General features: G+C 36.1%; 3 protein-coding genes and 2 non-coding genes across 5 annotated transcripts; 3 read left to right on the top strand and 2 right to left on the bottom strand.

The window, feature by feature from the left end:
- Positions 1–5,090: 5,090 nt before the first annotated feature.
- LOC147537237 (small ribosomal subunit protein eS12-like) lies at positions 5,091–7,179 on the top strand. The gene is made up of 5 exons (XM_086641124.1): positions 5,091–5,201; positions 5,986–6,038; positions 6,148–6,436; positions 6,807–6,872; positions 6,967–7,179. Exons 2-5 carry the CDS (start codon positions 6,031–6,033, stop codon positions 7,024–7,026), a joined length of 423 nt encoding a protein of 140 aa, XP_086497250.1. The 5' UTR covers positions 5,091–5,201; positions 5,986–6,030; the 3' UTR covers positions 7,027–7,179.
- Positions 7,180–7,936: 757 nt separating this feature from the next.
- LOC147537236 (uncharacterized) lies at positions 7,937–12,306 on the bottom strand. Its single transcript, XM_086641123.1, has 7 exons — positions 11,900–12,306; positions 11,603–11,807; positions 10,821–11,022; positions 10,290–10,483; positions 9,574–9,727; positions 9,270–9,434; positions 7,937–8,569 (listed from the first exon to the last, which is right to left on the bottom strand). The coding sequence occupies exons 1-7, from the start codon at positions 12,087–12,089 to the stop codon at positions 8,105–8,107; spliced, it is 1,575 nt and encodes a 524-aa protein (XP_086497249.1). The 5' UTR covers positions 12,090–12,306; the 3' UTR covers positions 7,937–8,104.
- Positions 12,307–16,861: 4,555 nt separating this feature from the next.
- LOC147537235 (U5 spliceosomal RNA) lies at positions 16,862–16,978 on the top strand. Its single transcript, XR_015226785.1, has one exon. It is a non-coding gene; the product is annotated as a U5 spliceosomal RNA (small nuclear RNA).
- Positions 16,979–18,284: 1,306 nt separating this feature from the next.
- Positions 18,285–18,401, top strand: LOC147537234 (U5 spliceosomal RNA). Its single transcript, XR_015226786.1, has one exon. It is a non-coding gene; the product is annotated as a U5 spliceosomal RNA (small nuclear RNA).
- Positions 18,402–19,074: 673 nt separating this feature from the next.
- On the bottom strand, positions 19,075–22,126 carry LOC147537233 (stromal cell-derived factor 2-like protein). Its single transcript, XM_086642066.1, has 6 exons — positions 21,577–22,126; positions 21,339–21,479; positions 21,026–21,166; positions 19,855–19,904; positions 19,631–19,760; positions 19,075–19,377 (listed from the first exon to the last, which is right to left on the bottom strand). The coding sequence occupies exons 1-6, from the start codon at positions 21,679–21,681 to the stop codon at positions 19,282–19,284; spliced, it is 663 nt and encodes a 220-aa protein (XP_086498192.1). The 5' UTR covers positions 21,682–22,126; the 3' UTR covers positions 19,075–19,281.
- Between the last annotated feature and the right edge of the window lie 29 nt (positions 22,127–22,155).

Below are 22,155 nucleotides of genomic sequence, written 5' to 3'. Positions count from 1 at the left end.
TAAATTTAAGTTAGACTCTACCATAAGCCTTACCCAAAAGACGGGAGAGAGGTCAGTCACGCGTCTCCTCGGCAGTTAATCTCTTGTCTGTTGAGAGGCACAGAACAAGGTGAATTCGAGCTATCCCACTCCTAAGATCATCTTCATAAATAGAGTTGAGACGTCGGGAAACGACGACCTAGGGACCTCAAAGTAGGGTTGTAAATAGTAGCTTATTGGATCGGACATAGGCATATCTGTATCCGATATCCGATAAGCTATCTGATATCTGATACACGATAATTATCCGATGGATATTATACATCAATATCCGAATCCGACCCCGATATCCGAAATTTCATATTTTAAAAAAAAAAATTTGAATACGGATCGAATGTGGAATATTCGATTATCCATTGACAGGCTTACCTCAAAGTTCGACCTCACCTAAGTAGTTGTAGGCGCACAAAGAAAAACACGTCGGATAAAACAGTTACTAACACCATATTCATATCACGTAGGTTTTTCCCCCACGCCTTAGACACAAACACGTGACTACCATCCTTGGGAGCTCAAGCGCCACTAAGCCTTAGTTGGTCAATCAAGACAAGGCAGCGCTATAAATACTACATGATAAATCTTATTTCAAGGATCGACTCTTGAATTCTTAATCTCTTATCTTCATACTTGCTCTTCAGACTAACTTGTCAAAGTGTCTTGCAGTTGCCCCTATCCCCCCCCCCCCCCCCCACGCCCTCCCACCTCCCCCACGGGCGGCCCTAAATAGAAGTGTGAAGTTAAAAGTAATCTAGTATGTTCGAACCTAAAATGCTTTTAATAACGTATTGTTGTCAAATACAATTAAACAAATACAGTTGATGTAAGGCAATGCTTAGCTTAGTGGGTGAAGGAGGGTATGCTCCCCCCCCCCCCCCCCTTTTATTTTGGTAACTTTTTTGCCCTCTATTTATTTTTCTTGCCTATATTTTCTAATAAGTTCTCTTTTAGCTTTTTCCTAATTTGCGTTTGACATCATTTTTTAATCAACGTTCCATCGTTTGAGTTATTTCTTTGTCTTCGTATTACTTTTATATCCATTTTTATCTCTCATTTTATTAATTTATATTTTAGGGAGGATAGGTTTTAGGTCCAAAATCACAAGGTCAATAGGTTTAGAGTCCAAAGATAATATTAAATAGAAAATAACTTCATTAGAAGTAATTTACATGTTTAACCTCTCTTTCTCTACTACTACCTAACACATCTTAGGTTTAATAAAATTACTCATATTAGAAGATACAGATAATCTTTTCAGTTTTAAGAAAATAATTCCTAAATAAGAAGTTTCCATCTCTACAAAAAGTTTTCTTTTCAATTTAAATGAATGTTTCCCTAATCTTTTGACCAAAAGAAAATCGATCACAATTCTTTCTTCTTTAGTTCACCGAGAGAAAACAAGAGAAATCGCAGAGAAACCCCATCTAAGTTTTTTAATATTCACCTGGAGAAAACCTAGAATAACATGATGTCCAATAGATTTAATTTCTTCTTTTACCATATTCTCATTTTTTTTTCTTCAAAGATAGATTGTTGCACCATGTATGGTTTTGTTGTTCTTGTTCTTAAAGCTAGGATATCAATATTTTTCTTAAAAAAAATCTTTCAGATCTTATCTCACTGTTTCTATCCCATGATCTTGTTTTCTCCAAAAAATTACATGAAAGGTTATTATATATTTTGCAAACTTTTTATATATTCTCATAGCATTTTTTTTTATTCTAACAACATATTTACGTTTTATAATTTTCTGATTTACCAAGAAAATCATTTACGTTTTTTAATTTTGAATGAGCGAGTTTGTATTTCCGTCTGCAACACCCTCAAACTTCGTGTACCACTTCTTTGATTTTGCATAAATTTTGGAAATTCAACCAACATTTTCTAAACTCTGGCAAAAAATAACATATTTTACAAACATAACAGCGTTACTCTCATAATGACTTTATCGGCAATAGAATTGTACAGATTTTTCGTAAAGTTTTAAATTATGATTCTTTTTACGTTTTTATATTTTATCATTCCATGAATTGCAAGCACTTGTTTGAACACTAATAAATTTTACAAATTTACAAACGAGGTTGTGGTTGTACGTATGTGACGTTGCAAGTGGATGAAGCTTTGGCTGAATACAACTATAAGCATTTTTGACACGGGATAATAGTCAAATATTTAACAATACAACCGCAAAAGAAGAGGTTTGAATTAACTTGGTTGTTACTGGATGAATTGAAAGATAAATGGCAAAAAATCTTTAAGTTATTAGTTCTTGTAATGGATTATGTTGTAATGGATTTCTCTTAACTTTAATTACTTTACGTTTTAGTTCAAATATTGTGAAATACTTTAAAAATGTTGAGAGTTAATGGAAAATGCTAGAAGATATCACAGAAATTCTAGAAATACCACAACGATGTCGACAATTAATGTTTTTTTTATTATCTTTGAGTATATTCGTATAATGTTTGGCCTACATGGGTGAAGATGAGACCAAATGACTCTTTTTTAGTATTCCACATTTCATATAAAAGACCGTAGAATTTTGTTCACTAACATTTGTTTCATGATCGGGTAACATGTGCATTTACTTAACAAATAAACATTGAATGATACGAAAGCAACGATTTAAAAGAATAAGACTATAAAACTTTGCGAGAAATCTATATACTTCTACTGTAATTAAATCCAACTTATTTATGTTTGTAAAAATATGATGAATTTTTTAGAGTTTAGAAGATGTAGGTAAAATACCAAAATTTGTGCAAAAATCAAAGAAATGTTACAAGAAAATTATGCAAAAAATTTAACAACGCATATTATGTTGTTAGAATCAATAAGATGTGAAAAAAATATTGAAAGGACACCCATCTTCATTCAGCCAACAGTCACCCTATATCGATCATTCTTTATAAATTTTTAGCTTCTTTCGTACTGATAGGTTAATGACCGAAAGCATCTCGGAAGGCTAAAACCCCACCCTCAAACTCACGTAGATGAACATTGAACCCCATGCATCTGGCTTAGTTATTTTCCATTTAAGGTAACAACCATAAGAATTTGCATCATTGAAATCCATTCAGTGATTGAATAACTCTTCATAAAAATGTACAAGCATTATGTGTAGTAAGAATAAATAAAATTCTAGAAAAATGTTTCAAATATTTTCTCCTAATTTAAGTAATACAGGAGAATCAAGGAAATGATCGCGAAATATTAAAATTTTGGTTAACATAATGTAAGTAAGTCTAAAAACATATGGTACATTATTATGTTGTTGTTACGTCGATTCATCACCTAAGTTGATTTAAAAACTCAGAAGTATTTTTTTGTGTATATAATTATTTTTTTTAAATCAATAAAATGCTATAATTTTTTTTAATTCCTATTACATCTAAGAATGTTGTTAGAATCAATAAGATGTTAGATAAATAATTAAACTTTTAGTCACATACTCTAACTAATTTAGAACATATGTTACGCACATTATGCTAATACAATCAATAAAATGTTAGAAAAATATTGAAATGTTAGAAAAATAAATATCTGTTTATATTATGTTTTTTTATGAAAATAAGACTGCAGTGATCGAAGATTCAACTATTTTCTTACGAAAAAAATGTGATAAAATGTGTTACATCTTAGTATGTTGTTAGAATTATATAAATGTTTTAAGAAGATTCGAAATTTAATCAACATATATATAATTTTGATAATGATTTTCAAGACAAAATAATTTGTAGGAATGGAAATATTGCAAGAACACGGAGAGAGAAGATAATCTCATTTTTAAGACAAGAATGACTGATTAGGTATGTTGGTCTTGACAACTATAAACTTTGGAAATAAATTTTGAAGATAAATTTTGACAATAAATTTTCTCTCTTAAATTCATTGAAAAAATATATTTACTAACTCAACCACAAGAAACCCTTGGTTTACTATAAGTTAAAATATATTTACAAAAGGGCAATAATGAGAGAAAATAACTGGCTTGAAGCATGAGGGCCACCAAAAAGTACACTTTGAGACTTATTTTCTATTTCATGTTTTATTTTGGTCTATAGTGTTTATTGATTTAGGCGTGGATATGTGACTAATAACACCCCCTCCTTATTTTTGGACTTTAGACTAAAAAATTCTATAAGAATTTTGTTTGAGGTAAAATGGGATATCATCATTTTTACGTGAAATGTATTTGACTTATTATTTATATTTAGATTGTAATTAAAACACTTCACAAGTTAATATTCTTTAGCGGGGATGGAGGACCTCTGCCTACTCTTAGATAGCTTTTTCGATCCCCATGGTATAAAGTTTCTCAAATAGCCCCCAACTTTGTGACCCGCTTCTTGCCTAGCCCCCCTACTTTATTAAAAATACCCAGATGACCTCCTTTTTCAGTTACTGTTATAAATCCGATAACTAGTCATCAGCTTCTCTCCTCCTTCTTATCACCTCTCTCTGCTACCTCATCTTCTCGCCACCTCATCGTCTTAACCGACGAAGGTCGCCGACCGACCAATTTTTCGGCCGGTGACCTTCAAACATTTTAAAATATATATTTATATATGTTTTTTACCTCTCTCTCTAAATTTTTTTTTCTTTCTCCTTTCTCTCTCTAGATCTGGTTCACTATGAACCCGATCTAGAGAGTGGAAAAAAAAAATTAGAGAGAAAGGGCGACCTTCGCCGGTGAATTTTTTTTTAGATGTTTGAAGGTCGTCGGTCGAAAAATTGGTTGGTCGACAACCTTCGCGGAGAAGACGATGAAGTGGCGAGAAGATGAGGAGGCAGAGAGAGGTGATGAGATGGAGGAGAGAAAAGTGATGACTAGTTAACGGTGTTACAACGGTAACTGAAAAAGGGGGTCATCTGGATATTTTTGATAAAGTAGGAGGCTAGGCAAGAAACTGGTCATAAAATTTAGGACTATTTGGAAAATAACCTATTAAAAAATCTTAATGATATTCTAGTGTTTTTTAGGCATTGAACCAAATTATTTTGACATAAACAACTCATTTTTCAAATAAAATTCGTATTTTCGTGGAATAGCAGGGGTAATCTAGTAAATGTTCAGAAATAGGGTTTTGGTGGTTCGGGACTACAAAATCACTAAGCACTCTCAAAGTGAAGATATTGTGTTTCTCCGGCGATTCAACAGCAAGGTTAGCTCCCCCCTATCTCATTTCTCTTTCTACTTTTCAGATCCTTCCTGTCTTTCAATTGTTTATCAGCACCAATATAGATTGGTTATTTCTAGGGTTTTTATTACATCTTTTGATTATTTTTTTCTACCACCTTGTACGCAGTTTCTGTTCCTCCACTTGACATTACTTTCATCCTCACCTTACTTTTTGTTATATAAAATTAGGGTTTCGTGATGGTATAAACTGTGGTGTTTGATGTGTGAATTAGGTTTGATGATTTTACTTCTTGTAGTTTAAGTATGGTCTTATAATTCTTATTCTTATTGGTTCTAATGCCTAAGTTTAAAGTTTAAAACTTGGAAAAATGATTAGTTAAACAAACTTCCATACCCACATTTTAACATAATTAGTACAAAACTGGTATTATTGTAGTATCAGTCCTATTTAAGAGGAACCCACATTGATATACTTATTCTGCAATCTACACTACCCACTAATTGATCTGATGACTCTTAATTTAGTTTATCGGGTGGAAAAATCAGATCGATATTACATGTATTCGAGTAGTTATTACATTATAGTGATACCCTTTGTTTATCTAGTGAGGTTATGCTTGGTAATTTTATTGTATGTTCTAGTCGATTTGCATCATCGATTGCTTCATGTGTCTTCAGTTTAGCAGCTACTTATTATCTTTATTGGATACTAATTGGATATGTAGTGATGTACTTCGATTCTTGATTTTGCAACTTTTGTGAACCTTTTCTGTTATCTGATTTTTCTATTTTGTTTCCTCTATCAGCAAAAGGAGCCCACTTGATCTAGTTCAAACTTCAAAACTAAAAACATGTCGGGGTATGTATATATTTCTCGGTTTCTTTTTGTACAATTTAACTAAGTAGTATTCATTTATATATTCTTATTTTTGAGGTTCTATTATAAACTCTCTCACTCACATTTGCAGTGAAGAAGTTGTTGCAGCAGTAGAGACACCTGCTCCAGCTCTAGGGGAGCCAATGGACACAATGACAGCACTACAACTTGTGCTGAAAAAGTCCCTTGCCCATGATGGGCTTATCCGTGGGCTTCATCAAGGTGCGAAAGTTATTGAGAAGCATGCAGCACAGCTATGTGTACTGGCTGAAGATTGCAACCAAGTCGACTATGTTAAATTGGTCAAGGCTCTCTGTGCTGACCACAATGTCAGTTTGATTTCTGTTCCAAGTGCTAAAACTCTTGGTGAATGGGCTGGGGTAAGCACAAGATGTCCTTTACATATTTAACAGTTCGTTTTCCTCTATAATCCTTGGTTAGATCTCATCCTACTCTACCATAGGTGGTAGGGTAGTTCACTGTTGTACTTGTCTTGTTGTTTTCTACTCGCCCTTAATCTAACTACTTGGGCTTACAAGGTGCATCATGCTTGTGATAGAATCCTGTGCGAGTTTGGGGGACTCACTCGTGTCTGCCAACTCTTTTCCCTCATCCCTTCCTCTTAAAATTTTGCATTTGTTTCTTGTTTCGTTATTCCGTGTTAATATATATATTACATATATTATGGGCCTAGTGACTCTGAAGGTCCCCAGACCCTTTAAGGCGTATTTTCTTGTTTAAATTTTACAGTTGTGCAAGATTGATTCCGAAGGGAAGGCAAGGAAAGTTGTGGGTTGCTCTATGGTTGTTGTTAAGGTAATAAAAGGAATAGATGTTGGATTTCTCACAATTTTTTCCTTCAAATCTGGATTTTTCTTATTTATTGAATTCCATTTCGACAAAATTGCAGGATTATGGTGAGGAATCAGAAGGTCTTAACATTGTCCGGGAGTATGTCAAATCTCAATGAAGTGTAGTACGAGTAGTTTCTTTTTTTTCTTCCTAATTTTATCTTTCTTGAACCAAAGAACTCCCAAAATGTATGAAATTTTGATATTGATTGTCTTTTTGACGAGATGATGTTAGAACAGAAAAGTTTAATGACCATTTATTTAGGCCCCAATTGTGGTTTATGATAGTGCAATTTGTTTTTTTTGCTTGGTTATTCAATTTTGTTTGGCTTAATAGGTGTGAAATTAGTTGTTTTTGCTCTCATTATCAAGGTTGTTTATTATGACTTTCGAACTGTGTAGCCCTTACCTGACCCGAGTTTCACTATGCCTTAGTGGAGCCGTGGAGGTGGGAGGACAGTTCAGTTTCCTAATAATACCTGACCCACTTACCTGAGTCCTGAGGCAGCCCTTGAGAAGCTAAATGTCTTATCTGACCTAGCCTGAGAAACTAAACTGGCCAACCTCAGGTTCTACTCTTCAGGGAAGTCCGAGAGAAATGGGCAGCTGGACAGGCTGACAATCGGCAGAAGATGCTAAGCAAAGCTGCTGGCCTGAAGTTTGTCTGATCTCTCTCCCAGCTGACTGAAACCCTGGGGGTTTAAGTCGACCTTCGGAGGTTCAGTCGATTTCCGAATGAAACCCAGGTTTTAGTCAATCTTCGGAGGTTCTGCCTCAGCTGTGCGTGTTTGTGTATGTAATAAAGAGAGAGATCCAAGAAAAAAAAGAGAGATCCAAGAGGGAAGCTCAAACTCCCCACGAGTTCACACTTCTATCCAAACCCCAAACCTACTGACACCAGGGATCCACCACAAAAGAGGAAGTAATGAATCTGAAGCTGTTAGACAGAATTGAGTGGTAGATTGGTCGTATTGATAACATTAAACTCATCAATTTTATTTCTTCTTCGATAAACATATTATAAGCAGATTTAAATTGCATATATCACTTTATTCAACTAATCCAATTCAAATCCTTATCTTCTAACCATTTTCCGTTCGTTTATTTTCAATTACAGAGAGTAAAAAAGACTAACCAAAACAATTATTTCTATATCGTTCCAACTTCGTCGGATATTTTGAAAAAATCTTCAACTCGTCAGCTTGAATCGATACGCTTTGACAGCAATGGTTCAACAGGTACAACATAAGGTGAATTCCAATCTGCATCAAAAACTTCTTGAAGTTGAGAAACAATGGCAGGATTATAAGAACCAAAACTCACACCTGAAGTAGTATAAAAATAATCCCAAATAAGATTGCTGGTTCCAATTAGAGCTCGAACGTCGCTAACTACAAACTTAGCATGATTTACTCTCGTGTATCCCGGATACAAATTTCCTGTTCTTGTTCCATTAACCAATGCTGGACCCGTTGAGTTGAATCCTGGAACCATGTAGTATTTGATCTCTATTTTTCCATTACAGCTTTTGTCTTTGTACTCGACAGATTCACAGAGAGTGTTGGTGTAGAGAAGAGACTTCAGATACATGTCTGTGCTGTTGATAAAATGTGCCCATTTTGCTACAATTAACTTCACTTTTGCTTGCTTGGAGAAGACAACCTAAAACCATAAGACAAACTTTTAAGTTATAGACCATTTAGCAAAAAAGTTGTTCGATAACGTTCTGAAAGAGACTTAATAGTCTTAGACCCATGAGGCACAGTCCCTCAAGCGAGTCCAGTGTTCCCCAAACTTGGATCATGCTCAAGCTACACACTAATGTGACTTTCCCACGGTGTGGGAGAGTGTTTGAGCCTAGACTAAAGGTGTGACTCAAGCTGTCAAGCACAATAAATATGAAGGCCTTTTGCGTGGGCTCGTGGAGCCTTCCCCCAAAACAAAATCCTGTATCCATTGGGCGTCGTATGGGTGTCAAAAGTGGGGACAACATAGGTATCTGCTCGGCCTTGGGTTGTTATAGCGAAGCCCAAGCTAGCCATTAAAATTAGTATTTACTTTTGGCCTTGTTTCAAGGAGCCAGTGACGCTCGACTTTCACTACTTCATCACGAAATGGAACAAGGTTCTTAGATGAGGTTATATAGCTTCTAAAAGGGCTGAATTCACGCCCCTCGCAAATGTGTTGTTTTGGACTTTAACTTGTATTTCTACCATTCTAATTTTCTTCCTTTCGGACTATGCAGATTAAGCAAACTTTTAAAGAAATGGTAATCAATGTATCGACGATATATAACGATATCACCTACACGGATGGAAATCAAATATTCATAGAAGAGGCAAGGCGTTGAATAAGAAGCTACCTTGGATATTGCGTCTGAAAGGTCAGACCAAAACACTGTTTCCTTTGTGTATTGAGACTGCCCAAGCCAATCCATGGTATTAATCCTAAGAGTTTCCCCAACTCCTACAGACTTTATTGTATCTAACCACGCCTGTTTGTCCGACTGAACTTTGCCAAATAATAGCTGCACACGATCGTGAAAAAATCACATCAGAAATCGAAATATAAAAACTTAATACATGAACTTGTACAAAAACATATAAGGAATTTATATTGAAGATTCCGTATATAAGCGATCTAACCCATGAAATAAAAGAATTTACCTCTGGGGGAGCGAAAGAGAGAAAATTGTAGTTATTACGCGAAGCTGAATTATTGTAACCCGGAGTCTTGATTTCCATTGGGAACATGTAAGGGTTTGACAGATCAGGATAGCCAGTTACATGGTCAACTTTCACATAACCACGAAGAGGCGATCTGTCGACAAAGAATAATTTTGTAACGTCGAGTGAATACCGAATAGTTATAGTAAATGTTTAAATAACGTAGAGAATAGTTACATAATACCCCGTAGCCATTATCGTTACAAGGGAGCGGAAATCTTTTCATCCATACAAAGAACCAGAGAAAAGCTATCAAAATTGATAGTTTTGTACCGTAAAAAATGATCCTTATAACTTTTCAAAAAAGAAAAAGGATTCTTGTAACGGTCTCTGATACCATTTATATATATGGTCGAACGAATAAAAGGGAAAGACGGCCGTTATAACAATTACGACAACATGCTGAATAGCGGGAAAAAGGGTAACTGCGAAGGACCATTATCAGGTTTATGGCCTTAGTTTCCGCTACAATGGTCATTTTTTAACACTGGCTATAGCCTTATAGGGTCGTGATGTTACCCTATTTCATGAGTGCAGATTATTTCTTCTGCGGAAACTAGAGACAAACTAGCTCCAACATAGTTTTACAGCAATTAGAGGGAGAAACGAATCAAATCGACCATTTCGGGATCAACTAGGATTGAATTTTGACATACCTGCACCTCTCTTTCAAATCTAAGAAATGCGACCAACAAGGAACTTTTCTTTGAATTTGCCATTCTTCATCCCAAACATCTTTCGTGTGTTTGGAAGAATTAAGAGATGCGAGTTTCCACAAGTTATTAAAGTAGACTTCCACCATTTTTGCTACTTGTGGACAACCAACAAGATATATCCCAAGTTCTTTCACCTAGAAAGAGTATAAAGCTTAAATTCTTAATAATTCAATTTGAGAACTAAACATAGATCAAATAAATGAGCAGAACAATCACAGAGCAATCATGACGGAATTTAGAAAACACAAAATCAGTTTTTGTTTTAGAAAGCTCAGTTGGAAATAACCGATTTAATATGAAAAGGCGGGCTGGTTTATGTAGGCTACTTCAACAGGCTAGTACTCCTAGTTTCGTCCATGAATATACTAAACCCACATGTTCAAACACAAAAAATGTAAGCTATCAAACTGACAAACCATAAAGACTAGTGTGCAATATGACGGTAAATTTGAGCAGATGTATGAGAAATACTTGAGAGAGGGATTTCCAATCATTATTGGCAGATCCAATATATATGTCTTTACGATCCGAGATCCAAACTTTTGCATGGACAATGCCAGATCCCCACCAGTCGCCAAGTAATAGCGTCACATTCTTCACATTTGGTCTTCCTGAAGCAAGCATTGCTGACTCTCGGTCGTAATCAGGATAGACTCCACTATGCTGTAATATCCTATATAACAAGTACAATTCAATAATGAAGAGATGATAAGTTAACCATATAAGTGTAAGGACTTAAGGATGTATACTTTTCGACAAATTATATGTTCCAACAATCTCGAAAACTAATAAATGACCAGCTTATATGAAAGTCGCTTTTTGCGGACATTCCCGTGTGTGTTTAAAGGTCGAGGATAAAGACTAGGTGGTTCATGGTTGTTGTTTCTCTCATTGTCCGACTCCGACTCATCTGAATCAAATGGACCCAAAATTAACCCAAAATAGCCATCAGACTTGTCAGACATTACTGAGTCAGAAAAACAAGCATTCTGATATCTTACTCAAGTCAACTCAGACCTCAAGTCAGATTTCAGATCTGACTTAGAAAAAAAAAACACTACATATGTCATCTCCACCATAAAAGTCTAATATTTAACTGACTACAGTATATCTATATCCATGAATTTCGAATTGAAGTAAGTTAATGTGTAATATTAGATAGAAGTTAACCTTATCTCTTCTAGATAAATGATGAATTAGAACAAAATCAATAAAAACCCAATCTTGAAATGGGTAATAATAGATAGAAGTACCTGATATTAACATCTCGATCAGCAGCATTTTCTAAATATTTAAAAACTTGGAAGCCATTATTAGCTCCAAATTTGTCTAAATCAAGTTTAGAGAAACCAAAATCACCAGATTGAGGGTTATCAGGTTGTGCTAAAAATTGCCAGTACTGAGCAATTATATCAAGTCTCTGAGTTGAGTTACCAGCTAACCACTTGAAAACATCAGCTGAAATTTGGGCAAAGTTTGAATTAGAGAGAAAGTGTAAACTTTAGAGAGAGAGAGAGAGAGAGAGAGAGAGAGAGAGGGGTGAAGTATACCTGTTGAGAGAACACCAGGTATTGGAGAGAGATTGGGCATGTCAGTTGGGATGGATTGAACAAGCCATGATTTGCATTCATTTGATGATGATGATGATTCTGCTATGGAATTTGGAAGTAATGAGACAAAGCACAGATTCAGAACAAGTGGAAGAAGAAAAGTCATGGCGGCAGTTGTGGTGGACTTCATCTCTCTCTCTCTCTATGGAAAAAGCTCCAGGGATTGACCCGGGGTTAGACCACTCTACGGAACCCCTTTGGACGACTGCTCTGTGCTTGCCGGTCTCTTTCGTTCTTCCGGCCAGGACCAATTCCACCCCTTTGGAGGGGACACCAAAGGCCTCTGCCCTTCCATCCCTTGGATAGATAGAGAGGGAGGGCAGAGCTTTTGGTTTTTTCATGTTGTCAAAGAGTTGAAAATGGTTTTTTCATGTTGTCAAAGAGTTGAACCTTCAATTTTTTTTCTCTCTCTAAAAAAAAAAAAAAATTTATTTTAAAATTTCCTCTCACATCTCTCTCTCTCTAAACTCCGGCGAAGGGGGTTTCCCTTCGCCGGAGCTGTTCGTGATGAACAGACCTGCTGTTCGTGATGAACAGACCGGTCTGTTCATCACGAACAGCTCCGGCGAAGGGAAACCCCCTTCGCCGGAGTTTAGAGAGAGAGAGAGAGATGTGAGAAGAAAAAAAAAAATTATTTTTTAGAGTGAGAGAAAAAATTGAAGGTTGCCGGCCGGAAATTTGGCCGGCCGGCGATCTCTGCCGGAGAAGGTGATGAGGTGGCATAATAGATGATGTGGCGTGAGTTGGCAGAGAGAGAAAACATGATGGAGGAGAGAGAGTGACAGTGTTATAACGGAAGGGGGCCATATGGGTATTTCTTGTAAAGTAGGGGGGCAGGCGGGAAGCTGGTCACAAAGTAGGGGGCCATTAGGGAAATAACCTTTTTTTTTTTATGAAAAATCTTCTTTTGTTTAGATTACATTCTTTGTGTATTTTGAATTTTAAAAATGATCAAGTGAAGCTAACGCACACATGATGAATAAATGTCTACTTTGGGTGGACGTTTTGGGCATCCTAGGAAGGGGTAGTGGTAGCCAACGTGGCGGCACGACCCGTTTGACAGTCGTGGCGTGTTAGACATGTCACGGGCACGCCAGACACTGCTATGAGTCGTGATGTGCCGTGTCGTTCCCAGAAACGCCCCGTGGCAAAGTCTGGGCACAGAAACGTCCCATGGCAACGGTCCCAACCGTTGTTGTGTCGGGTTGTGGCTAATGGACCAGTTATTTCCAAACGTAACAAAATGAACAACTAAATAATTTTCAAGTCAAAATTTGTGATCTTTGTTTAAACTTTAGAATCTATGTTTATTTTATTACTTAATAATTACATTAACTATTAATTTTATCAATTAACAACTACTTTCAACTTTTAACAAAATAACAGTAATGTTTTATAAATGAAGTACCTGTTTCTAACGGATTAGCGTATCGTGGCGGGTTAGGAACACCACGGATCGTGGCGTGTCATGTTTCCGTTCCTAATGTGTCGTGGTTGACGGGTCTAGGAGCTTAAGTTCCCAGACCCGCCATAGCCCGTTTGACCCGTGACGGGTCGGCACGACACGACACGCGACGTTCCCTGCCGTGTCGTGTTGCCTTATAAACGGGTTGTGTCAGTCCGTTTCCGTGCCGACACGACCCGTTGGGCACCACGACACGTTGTCGAACCCCTCTTTATTAAACTAATAATTTTAGTCTTTTGGTTGTTTTTTTAGTGCTTTCTATCTCTCAAAAAGTTAGGGCAAAGGGTTTCTGTTGTCGAACCCCTCTTTGAGGGTTTCATGTATGGTCGGCTATGAAACATTTCGTGATCGAACACCTTTCATAGTTTGGCACCCACGAGATGTGAAGTGTAAATTTCATAACCGATAGCGCACGAAGTATGAAGTCCTCGGGAAGAGTAACCCTCCTCACGATTTAAGGTTTAAGGACGGAGAAAGAGTGCGTGAGAGAGAGGCAGGAGAGAAAGTAATAAAACTGAGTACCTCTTTTACTTATTTAAGTAAAAATTAAAATTATTAGTTTAATAGAGAAAACTTATGGTGTGTTTGGTTGCAGGATTCCTAAGTAAGATTCTTATCAAAAGTGGAATTTGGTAGGAATCATGAATCCTTGGTCTGTTTGGCTACCAAGAATCCTAGGACTCTTGAATCCTAAGGATTCTTAATTCCAAAAATTGTATTGGACTAAAATCCCACCTTACCCCCTAGGATTTGCTAGGATTTTGGATTAATGAACCTAAATTTCAAACTTAAAATCAACAAAAAAATATTTCCTTCTACAAAATCATTATTTTTTTTTCAAAATCATTATTTTTTCAAAAATCATATTTTTTGTAAAGACTTTTAAAAATACTCAAATAATAATAAATCATAGGATTCTTAGTTGCCAAACAAGCCAAAAAATATTACTAGGATTCATGAATCCGTGGAATCATGAATCCCAAGGACTCATGAATCCGCGGATTCATGATTCCGCCATCCAAACACGCCATTAGTTGTTTTTCAAGTCAACTTTTTTATTTTTTTACTTTAAAATTTATGGTGTGTTTGGTTGCAGGATTCCTATCAAAAATGGGATTTGGTAGGAATCGTGAATCCTTGGTCTGTTTGGCTACCAAGAATCCTAAGGCTCTTGAATCCTAAGGATTCCTAATTCCAAAATTTGTATTGGACCAAAATCTCACCCTACCCCTAGGATTTGCTAGGATTTTGGATTAATAAACCTAAATTTCAAACTAAAAATCAAGAAAAAAATATTTCCTTCTACAAAATCATTATTTTTGTTCAAAATCATTGTTTTTTTCAAAAATCATATTTTTTCTAAAGACGTTTAAAAATACTCAAACAATAATAAATCATAGGATTCTTAGTTGCCAAACAAGCCAAAAAATATTACTTTGATTCATGAATCCGTGGAATCATGAATCCCAATGACTCATGAATACGCGGATTCATGATTCCGTCATCCAAACACACCATTAGTTCCATTGAAATCAGATTAGGTTTAGGAGTAATGAATTTATCCTTATTGTAAAGTTTATACTTATTAGTTATTACTTCTTAGGTTTTGATTAGTTTATGTAATATATAAAACACATACAACGATACAAGTCCTTTGGGTATAAGATTTGGATATAGAATTTGGGTGTAGGATCGGATTTTATACTTTTTAGTTGTTACTTATTGGGTTTGATTTTATACTTGTTACTTATTGGGTTTGAATTACTTTTAGTTAAGAGTCTGTCCCGGCTAACTTGAAATCCTGGTTCCGCCCCTGCTCACATTCACATAAATTCAAGTATAATGGCTAGGATTTTTTTATTAATAAACCTAAATTTCAAACTTAAAATCAACAAAAATTTATTTCCCTTCTACAAAATAATTATTTTAAAAATTGTTATTTTTTTGAAAAATCATTATTTTCTTCAAAAATCATCATTTTTTTAAAAAAATCATTCTTTTTTTGAAAAATCGTTATTTTTTTGAAAAATTATTATTTTCTTCAAAAATCATTATTTTTTTAAAAAAATAATTATATTTTAGAAAGAAATAACTATTTTTGAAATTTCATGAAATTTTCAGTTACCGGAAAAAAATAGGTTTCATGAAATTTCAGTTACCTAAAGACAATATTTGGATGAGATTTTGTTTTCGGGATATTATTCATGAATTTGAAAGATATTATTTTAATTAGAATCTTATTTTATAAGGATCCAAATATAATAGACAAACAAACCAAAGGATTTTAAATGAAGGAAGCAAGAATCCTAGAATTCTTATTGGTTACCAAACAAACCAAAAAAACCATTTGGATTCATGAATCCGTGGAACCATGAATCCCAAAGACTCATGAATCCGTGGATTCATGAATCCTGCAACCAAACGCACCATTAGTTACTTGGCCATTTTTTCTTGCACGACAAAACGGAAGAGTATTTCAAGAGCACTTTCACCCGTATTTTTGTATATCACGAAAGACTGGTAAAAAAAGAAGTGTCACCAATTGTAGTGTTGATTAGGTTTTTTACTTTAAAATTTAGTTTCCGCCAACGTCGAGCAGTGTTGACTAGATGAAGAGTTGACCTCCTAGAGAGGACTTCGGTAGAGGCAATTATCTATGTAAAGAGTACCCATGTATATTTTATAATTAGAAAGAGAGAGTCGATGAGGCGGTGGGTCGGTGAGATAAAGATTTATTGTGGCTATATAAACAAAAGTCTTAGATGTATCTTATTCATTCTCTGAAGAATTCCTTGTGTAATCTGTTCGCCGTGGAGTAGGTTTCACAAATCGAACCACGCAAGTCTGTTTGTGTTATGTATGATTATTTATTTCGATCATATTTTGTTGGTTTATTGATTTCGTCACAACACTTCGTCCACCACGGTCACATCTCAACCACAATCACACCTCAATAATGTCATTTTTGTCGCATATATTCTACAAGTAGTCAATTTGACTGGCTGCAGCCAGGGATCACCCCACCCTGGCTAGCTCTGCCCTTGCCCATTATTATATTTATAGTGTATAAACCTCATGAAAATAACTCTTGGAGTTATCAACTCTGGTGCCTGGGAGGGATTCGAACCAAATCTAAGAAGGCAAGTTAGTGGCAAATGTGGTAAAAGTTAAAAGATGAAAATCACCATATTCAAAAGATGAAAATCACCATATTCTTTCCCTCTCTCTGCGTCTGTTCTTTATCTTTTGGTTGGTTCTTAACATTAAATTAGAACAATTAGAACGGGTGCCGTTAACGGAAATTGAGAGGATTACATCGGGTGCTTTTAAAATTACATACTCAGAACACAAATAATAGTCCCACATCAGCAGGAGAATAATTCAAGCTTTCAGCTCAATCTATAAACTTCTACTACCTCCTTCTTCAAAACTCATGGAGCCGTGTAGTGAGCACAAAGCGAACTATTCTTTCGCCTTTTACTAAAGAATACCGTGTGCTCGCTGCTTCAAACGGCATACACCTATTTTTGGAGGCTTTCCTTTACTGGAAAGCCCTAACAATTTATAAACACAATATTTATCTACTGTTTTGAAGTTTCTGCTTGGAAGTGTTTGGTCTGAAAGAATGAAGTCCATTAAATCTAGGGCTCTGAAATTTCTACTTACATCTAGTAAGTTTTAGCCTATACGGAGAAGACTAACCATTCAAGGTTCCTGTTTTTATAGGATAACTGAGTTCTGGTTCTTACAGAATATGAGCACTTTTTTCTGTTTCAGAATTTGTTATTGTCTTCCTTCACTTTGGATTCTTACAGAGTAAGATTCAAAAAATTAACAGCACTGAGTTGCTTAGAATAATGGTCATTACTATACATACATGTTAGAGGAAGCCTTTCCTTTTGGTTGAAACTCTCTATACGACATTGGGCATTTAAGAGGAAAACATGTTTTCATCAAATACAGACATTTCGGAGCGTTTGGCCTCTTGTGTTCTACCAATTCCAACCCCACATTGCTCCCATAGAAAATTATTACACCTCTCTCGACTGTATGCTAGCTCTACTTTTCACGGGGATGTCACGGAGCGGTAAGATGTTCTTTCTCGATTTACTAAAGATCACCATGTGTTTCTTGATTGTGAGGACGTCTTAGGTATATGTGAGAAGGGTTTTGATCGGGCAAATAAAGCTCAAGAGGAGCTCCATTTGTATCCGTTAACTATAGGTGAGTGTTTACATTTTGATTAGCTTGTACTGACTTGTTGTCTTGTCCCAACAATAAGGCATTTAGGCATCTAGTTTTACGCACTGAAAGATCGCAAAAATTATGGTAAGACATCCACAAAAGTTAATTCACATGGATCGTTTTTAAGGGGAGAAAAACTACCACAACCATACTACCGCGAGTACCACTAGTAGAAGTCACATCATGAAAACCCCAATTTATCGAAAAGATAAAGTCTTAAACAGAAGAGTTCTTGATAAGGAGTTTGCTTATTTCGAAACAAAGCTCCCACACTTTAATGAGCACAAACATAAAACCGTTTAAGGGAAGAATTTATGTAGAAGAAGTAAATAATTGTGCTGTTCTAGATTTGCATGGCAAATGCTCTTAACTCATGAAAACCACACTTAATTATTCCCTTCCAAGAATTCATCAAATCTATTTTAATTCGCAACTTAAAAGCAAACACCATTTCGTTCTAAGATTAGATTAATAATAAAACAGACACCGTACAAAAGAAAAGATCAAAACAGGGACTACAAGCATCAAATAATAGTCCCACATCAGAAGGAGACTGGACTCAGAGTTTCAGCTTTGATCTATAAACTCCTATTACCTCCTAATCAAAACTCACGCAGCTGTGCAGTGAGCACAAAGCGAACTATTCTTTCGCCTTTTACTAAAGAATACCGTGTGCTCGCTGCTTTAAACGGCATACGCCTATTTTTGAAGGGTTCCCTCTCATTGGGGAAACCCTAACAAATTGTAACGAAAGTATAATGAGTCATTAACAAATTGTAACCAAAATAAAATGAGTCATTAACAATCGTTTTTGAACTGATCATCCGTACTGGCATGGCACTTGATTCCCTCAACAAGGGCAGCTCTTCATTCAATGAGTTCATAAAAAGAAAGGGTCTGTTATCTGTAGTACTCCCTTCATGCTTCCCCGAAATACTTGGTGGTACCTAGCAAGAGCACCCATTTCCCGTTGGAACTTGGTGGTACCTAGCAAATCGGTCAGCTCTCCCATTTCCCGTTGGAACTTGGTGGTACCTAGTAAGAGCACCCATTTCCCGTTGGAACTTGGTGGTACCTAGTAAGAGCACCGTTGGAACTTGGTGGTACCTAGCAAATCGGTCGGCTCTCCCATTTCGCAACCAGTTTCTTGTGAGAATTTAATCAGGTAAGCACTTGGCCACTTAACACAGTTGAGAAACTAATGAAGTGGGCGAGGACAAAGAGAAGTATTCTTTGGCCATATTTTCTAACCAAATTCGTACTGCACAAAAATGCAATTTTCTTTAGTTTCTCCCTAATATCTGGTTACTTAAGTTAGTATTTCCACATTTTTATTGCATAATAGAAAAGAAAAACAATTCTTCATCTTGGAGAGGAGCTCATGCTAAGTTCAAGGGAAAAAGAATTATAGGAAATATCGATCAAGATTACTCGAAGTAGTCATACAGTACAAAAGAAGAGACGAAAACACTGTGCGAAAGACTAAGAGGTGATGCAGAATAAAACTGATTAGTGATTTTCGGGCAGATATAATTTCTTTCTTTCAACAGAGATACAAACACATACAGGCTTAGAACTGAGTCATACTATGCCAACACTATTACTTCGAGTCCTAACTCGAACTAATTTTGCTCTCGGTAAGTGGAAGATATACCCCTTCTGCTGCCAACCAAATATTATCAGGACGTTTCTCTCTAACGCCACAAACCTGTCACAAAAGAACCCACTATCAGTTTAAGCCAATCCACGGCATTTTAGTTTAAGATCTGAATGAAAACTACTGAAATTTCAAATTTTTATAATTGCTAACCCTATGAATCTGACTAACTGAATATGTACAGACTCGAATCTACTTTATTAGACACAGATGAGTCAAACTCAAACAATGGTTAAGAAAAACTAGCAAATTACTGAACGATATTCCAAGAAGTTCAGCAAAATGACAGATTTATGCATTTTACCTCTTGCTGGCCCCCAGCTATCCTGGTGTACTTTTTGTCATGACTGTGCAAGTAAGCAACTGTATCGACGTGTTGAAGCCTAATTCTCTGGTCTTGTCTCCAAGTTTTTCCTTTCCCTTCAATCTCAAGCCTAAAAATACATAAATGAAACATAGTTTAGATACCGAGATAGAAAATACGAGCATTAAAGTTGGTTTTAGATGAATGAAATCAGGTCTCATCACCTCCAATAATCTCCGGTATCAGAATTCCCTTCCCCTCCAAAGCAGCTCACCTGAAATTAGCTCAACGTAAGTTGTATATCAGAACTAATATTTCCATAAGGCCATAAAGTCAAATATTCATGTCATAACTTTCCTGCACTGTATCACTACTCGACATCAAGAAGAAAAACATATAAAGTATAACTAAAAGTGGCATGTTGATGTGAACCGGTTTCTGTCGGGGCATGAACATTAGAGAAGCTCATGAGCATGATCGGACCCATTATCCCCCAGCTGACCGACCCATAGAGTTTCACTGGTGTCAATTTGTAACATTTCATGCTCTACCTACATTACTACATATATTAAATCAGTAATGCTACTGGGATTCATTTATTTGTAGCATTTCATACTCTTCCTAGATTACTATATTTAATGCTATTGGGACTTGATTAGTTCCTGTAATCCCTTTTGAGCACAATGGAATTCAATCTGACAACAGAATATGTCTGAACCCTTAGCAGTTTCGAAATTACCCCCGCTCTGGACACTAAGGCTCAAGCTCAACAGGTACAGGGTCTTATTCCTGGCGAAGGCTCCACAACCCACCGGAAAGGCTTCGACACTTGCTAAGATTGAGCACAAACTCAAGCCCAACAGGTACGGGGTTTTTAATTTTGATGAAGGGTCCATCCACGACCATGAGGACACCCAAAAGGCCTTAACACTAACTAAGCTTGATTACACACTCATTGCCCAGGCTCCTTACGCTCTCCCAAGCAATGTTGGACTATTACATTCCCCACCCTTGAACACGAGTCTGCCCTGGATCTGATATAATGACCAAAGCTTTAGCATTTAACGATATAGTTTTTTTCCATATCTACATGATTTAAGTTAGACATCCAGGGCCGCTTGATGAAACCTCTAGTATCACTTGGATTCATTAGGTCCTAATAGATATATTGTATGCAAAATATGCAATTATATAAAAGAACTGTGAACTTTGGATTTAGGAACAACATAGAGTCAAAATGATTACTTTCAGATTGAGAACGAATATATCTAATATAAAACAACTGTGAACATTAATATTTGTGACAGTTCCACGTAATGACGAACGGAAACGATGATTAGTTAATCTTGAGCTTAATGAACACGGGAAGAATGGTAAAGATATGTAGTAGCTAACCTCAAGATTGCCCGATATCGGTGACGCGTGCAAGTGGCTATGAAGCCATTTCCGAGTTTTCATATGTTGCAGTCTGATAATGGTACCACTCTTAATAGGGTCACCTTGTTTGGCAGATGCATCAGGTTGAGGTCTTACAATCTGAAAGAAGGTAAATCAATAACACCCAAATGAGCCAATTTAAGAACAACAAACCTAAAACCCTAGAGGAAAGCAAATAAAGAAGCCCCAAATGACCAATTTAAGAAAACGAAACCCTAAAATGAACTAAATTGAGAAGCAAACATCAAGTGATCAAGGATTAAGTCCAAACCCAGTAGCTATTAGAATCATCGACGTTGGGGAAACCAGTAACAGATTGTTGCCCACTTCCAGAACCGTACGGTACATCATGAGAATGAAGACGAAATTTCGTCTTCTCATGCATCAATTTAAGTACTGATCCATAAGTAATCTGCTCAAACAAAACCAAAAGATTGTAACTTTACATTTATAAGACCATTGTACATATTACAATAAAAATTAGGGTTTTTACTACTACATTAACATACCTCAACACCTTCGCTAGTTGCTGAAGCAGGAGAAGCAGCAGAAATCTGATCGAATTCGATACCCAGAAAGAGAAAAATAGCTAAAGAAAAGAAAGCAATTGCCATGAAAAGAAGAAAAGCTATAAACCAATTTGTTTGCCAGAAAGGAAGATCAGACCGAGAATGTTTGATCGATTCTCTATACACGATTCTAGGTCCCGAATCAGCTAGGGTTTCTGCAGAAGAAGAAGATGGAGGTTTTCTTCGAGATAAATTCTGAGAGGGAACTGATGATGAAGAAGCCACGATTCAATATTTTGGTGCTCTTCCGAGCAATAAAACTCGCAGTGAGTTAATTTTTTTTTTTTTTTGATGAATTGAGGGAATTCTATCTCTTTTTCTTATAAAGGGTTGATTTTGTTTAACTCTATGTGTGAGTTTTTCTCTCTCTAGATTTTTCTCATTTTGAATGTGAGTTTTCCATGAGAAGAAAAGAAAAGAGCAGGAAGAAACGGGGAATTCTCATGCCACGTTTTCGGAGTCTATTTGGGCAAATGAAGTTATGACACGTGGTGTCTGAATAACGTGGCTATCTTCGGT

This window comes from Eschscholzia californica, unplaced genomic scaffold (assembly GCF_041429995.1).
Source record: "Eschscholzia californica isolate CP2 unplaced genomic scaffold, dmEscCali1.0.p SCAF_5, whole genome shotgun sequence".
Classification (NCBI taxonomy): domain Eukaryota; kingdom Viridiplantae; phylum Streptophyta; class Magnoliopsida; order Ranunculales; family Papaveraceae; genus Eschscholzia; species Eschscholzia californica.
Note: the sequence above shows the minus strand (reverse complement) of the source record. Positions and strands in the feature narration are given on the sequence as shown.

Bases quoted from the DNA above. Each gene is read 5' to 3' on its own strand.
- LOC147537236 (XM_086641123.1), bottom strand. From the start codon at position 12,089: ATGAAGTCCACCACAACTGCCGCCATGACTTTTCTTCTTCCACTTGTT. The intron at 11,023-11,602 runs GTACTTCTATCT...CTTGTTATATAG, and splicing joins GATCGAGATGTTAATATCAG to GATATTACAGCATAGTGGAG. The intron at 9,728-10,289 runs GTATGTCAAAAT...CTTTGTCGACAG, and splicing joins GATTTGAAAGAGAGGTGCAG to ATCGCCTCTTCGTGGTTATG.
- LOC147537237 (XM_086641124.1), top strand. The intron at 6,437-6,806 runs GTAAGCACAAGA...TAAATTTTACAG, and splicing joins CTCTTGGTGAATGGGCTGGG to TTGTGCAAGATTGATTCCGA. The intron at 6,873-6,966 runs GTAATAAAAGGA...ACAAAATTGCAG, and splicing joins GCTCTATGGTTGTTGTTAAG to GATTATGGTGAGGAATCAGA.
- LOC147537233 (XM_086642066.1), bottom strand. From the start codon at position 21,681: ATGGCAATTGCTTTCTTTTCTTTAGCTATTTTTCTCTTTCTGGGTATC. The intron at 21,480-21,576 runs GTATGTTAATGT...TTGTTTGAGCAG, and splicing joins CAACTAGCGAAGGTGTTGAG to ATTACTTATGGATCAGTACT. The intron at 19,761-19,854 runs GTGATGAGACCT...ATGTATTTTTAG, and splicing joins GATACCGGAGATTATTGGAG to GCTTGAGATTGAAGGGAAAG.